General features: G+C 53.0%; 1 protein-coding gene across 12 annotated transcripts in view; it reads left to right on the top strand.

Moving 5' to 3' along the window:
* Window positions 1-2,500, top strand: part of LOC308157521 (transducin-like enhancer protein 4) — a gene marked incomplete at both ends in the record, with an annotated part of 91,864 nt that overhangs the window by 28,169 nt on the left and 61,195 nt on the right. For 8 of the 12 annotated variants that reach the window (XM_080531089.1, XM_080531091.1, XM_080531090.1 and 5 more), the window contains one exon: window positions 1,536-1,610. The exons of the other annotated variants lie outside the window; for them this stretch is intronic. In XM_080531089.1, coding sequence (XP_080387215.1) covers window positions 1,536-1,610 — 75 coding nt within the window. The remainder of the gene's footprint in view (window positions 1-1,535; window positions 1,611-2,500) is intronic. 12 annotated transcript variants of the gene reach the window in all.

Below are 2,500 nucleotides of genomic sequence, written 5' to 3'. Positions count from 1 at the left end.
ACAGCCCTGTCTTATACCCAGAGTTGCTTTAAAAGGTCTACACAGTCCACCATTAATTTTCAGCACACTCTCAATGTCTCCATACAAAACCTGAATCATGGCAATGAAACCAGGGCTGAGGCCGAATCTCTCCAACACCTTCCACAGGTATCGGTGCTCAACCCTGTCAAACACCTTTTTTTGGTCCAAAGAAACCAGACCAGCATCTAGGCCTAAAGAACCAGAGAGGGGGGGAGAGAGAGAGGGAGAGAGAGAGAGAGACAGAGGGAGAGAGGGAGAGAGAGAGAGAGAGAGAGGGGGAGAGAGAGAGGGAGAGAGAGAGGGAGAGAGAGAGAGGGAGAGAGAGAGAGACAGAGAGAGAGAGAGATAGAGAGGGAGACAGAGAGAGAGAGGGAGAGAGAGACAGGGAGAGAGAGAGAGGGAGAGAGAGAGACAGAGAGAGAGAGACAGAGAGACAGAGAGAGAGAGAGAGAGAGAGACAGAGAAAGACAGAGAGAGAGACAGAGTTACACTTCTTAACACAATGTAAAAACTACACAAATATTAGAGAGGAGTTCTTCCCAAAATTTGAAACTAATTTCCCAGAATTCCGAAGTATGACAGAAAGGGAAAGAAAGAACAGAAAGAATGTGCAGTTTTGGCTGCAAAATATGTCAATTCCTGTCACAAGAAAAGGGACAACCAGTAGGACATACATACAGTATGCCATGTTTTATTCTCTGCACCACCTGCTTTATTTTATTTATATTATTTTTATTTATTTTTTCATGTCATTGATATTATGTTGTTATGTTGTTGTTCGTCATATCTGTGATTGTGCTTTGGCAACACTTGTAAAACGTCATGCCAATAAAGCCTGTTGAATTGAATTGAATTGAATTGAGACAAAGAGAGAGGGAGAGAGGCAGAGAGACAGAGAGAGAGAGACAGATAGACAGAGAGAGAGGGAGGGAGAGGGAGAGAGAGACAGAGAGAGAGGGAGGGAAAGGGAGAGAGGGAATCCTGGTCTGGATCTTCTCTTTCAGGGCTCTTGTGGTGTTTCCAGAGGAGGAGGAAGAGGAGGAGGAGGAGGAGAGACAGGGTGTAGAGGAGGAGGAGGAGGAGGAGGGAGAGACAGGGTGTGGAGGAGGAGGAGGAGGAGAGACAGGGTGTAGAGGAGGAGGAGGAGGAGAGACAGGGTGTGGAGGAGGAGCGACAGGGTGTAGAGGAGGAGGAGGAGAGACAGGGTGTAGAGGAGGAGAGACAGGGTGTAGAGGAGGAGGAGGAGACAGAGGTTGTTTTACCCCTGTGTGTGTTTTCCTTAGTCATCCAATCTCTCACCCTTTCCCTCCCTTTCTCTCTTGCGCTCTCTCTCACACACAAACATTTGACTAACTTTCTCTCCTCTCTCTGTCTCTCTCTCTCCCTCTCCCCACCCTCTCTCCCTCTCTATCTGTCTCTCTCTCTGTCTCCCCTCTCCCTCTCCCCCCCCCCCCCCCCCCCCCCCTCCCCCCCCCCCCTCTCCCCCCCCTCCCTCCCTCCCCCCCCTCTCTCAGCACCAGCAGCAGGTGGTCCAGGCGGTGGAGAGGGCCAAGCAGGTCACCATGGCTGAGCTCAATGCCGTCATCGGGGTAGGTCCGTCTCCATGGCGACCCCTCTGCTCTGCCCCGCCCCGGGTCTGAGAGGGTTGCCTCTCCTCCTCTGACATCTTCCCCCTCTCCTTTCTGTCCTCTCTGCCCCCTTCTCTCCCTCTTCCTCTCTCCCTCTCTTTTCTCCTCCCTCTGGTTCCTTACCCTCCCTCTTTCTCCTCCTGCCAATCTATTCCTCCTCCTTCCCTCCCTACCTCCCTCCTTCCTCCCTCCCTCCTTCCCTCCCTATCTCCCTCCTTCTCTCCTTCCCTCCTTCCCTCCCTACCTCCCTCCTTCCCTCCCTACCTCCCTCCTCCACCTTCCCTCCTTACCTCCCTCCTTCCTTCCCTACCTCCCTCCTCCTCCTTCCCTCCTTACCTCCCTCCTTCCTTCCCTACCTCCCTCCTCCTTCCCTCCTTCCCTCCCTACCTCCCTCCTCCTTCCCTCCTTCTCTTCTTCCCTCCCTACCTACCTCCTCCTTCCCTCCTTCCCTCCCTACCTCCCTACCTCCCTCCTCCTTCCCTCCTTCCCTCCCTCCCTCCTTCCCTGCCTCCCTCCTCCTTCCCTCCCTCCTACCTCCCTACCTCCCTACCTCCCTCCTCCTTCCCTCCTTCCCTCCTTCCCTCCCTCCCTCCCTCCGTTCTCCTTCCCTCCTTCCCTCCCTACCTCCCTCCCTCCTTCCCTCCCTACCTCCTTTTAAATGTACTGCTGTATATAGGGTTAGGTTAGTTAAGGCAGACGGGGCCACCTCACACAACCATGAGCACAAGCTTCTTCAGCTTCAAAGGTTTGTTATATGACATTATCTCTAATATAGCTACACCCTACAGACTTTTACATTATCACAGGCAGACAGACAGACAGGCAGACAGGCAGACAGACAGACAGACAGA

Source organism: Nansenia antarctica, assembly GCF_963989245.1.
Source record: "Nansenia antarctica genome assembly, chromosome: 5".
Lineage (NCBI taxonomy): Eukaryota > Metazoa > Chordata > Actinopteri > Argentiniformes > Microstomatidae > Nansenia > Nansenia antarctica.
The sequence above is the reverse complement of the archived record's forward strand: the minus strand, read 5'-3'. Positions and strand labels throughout refer to the sequence as shown.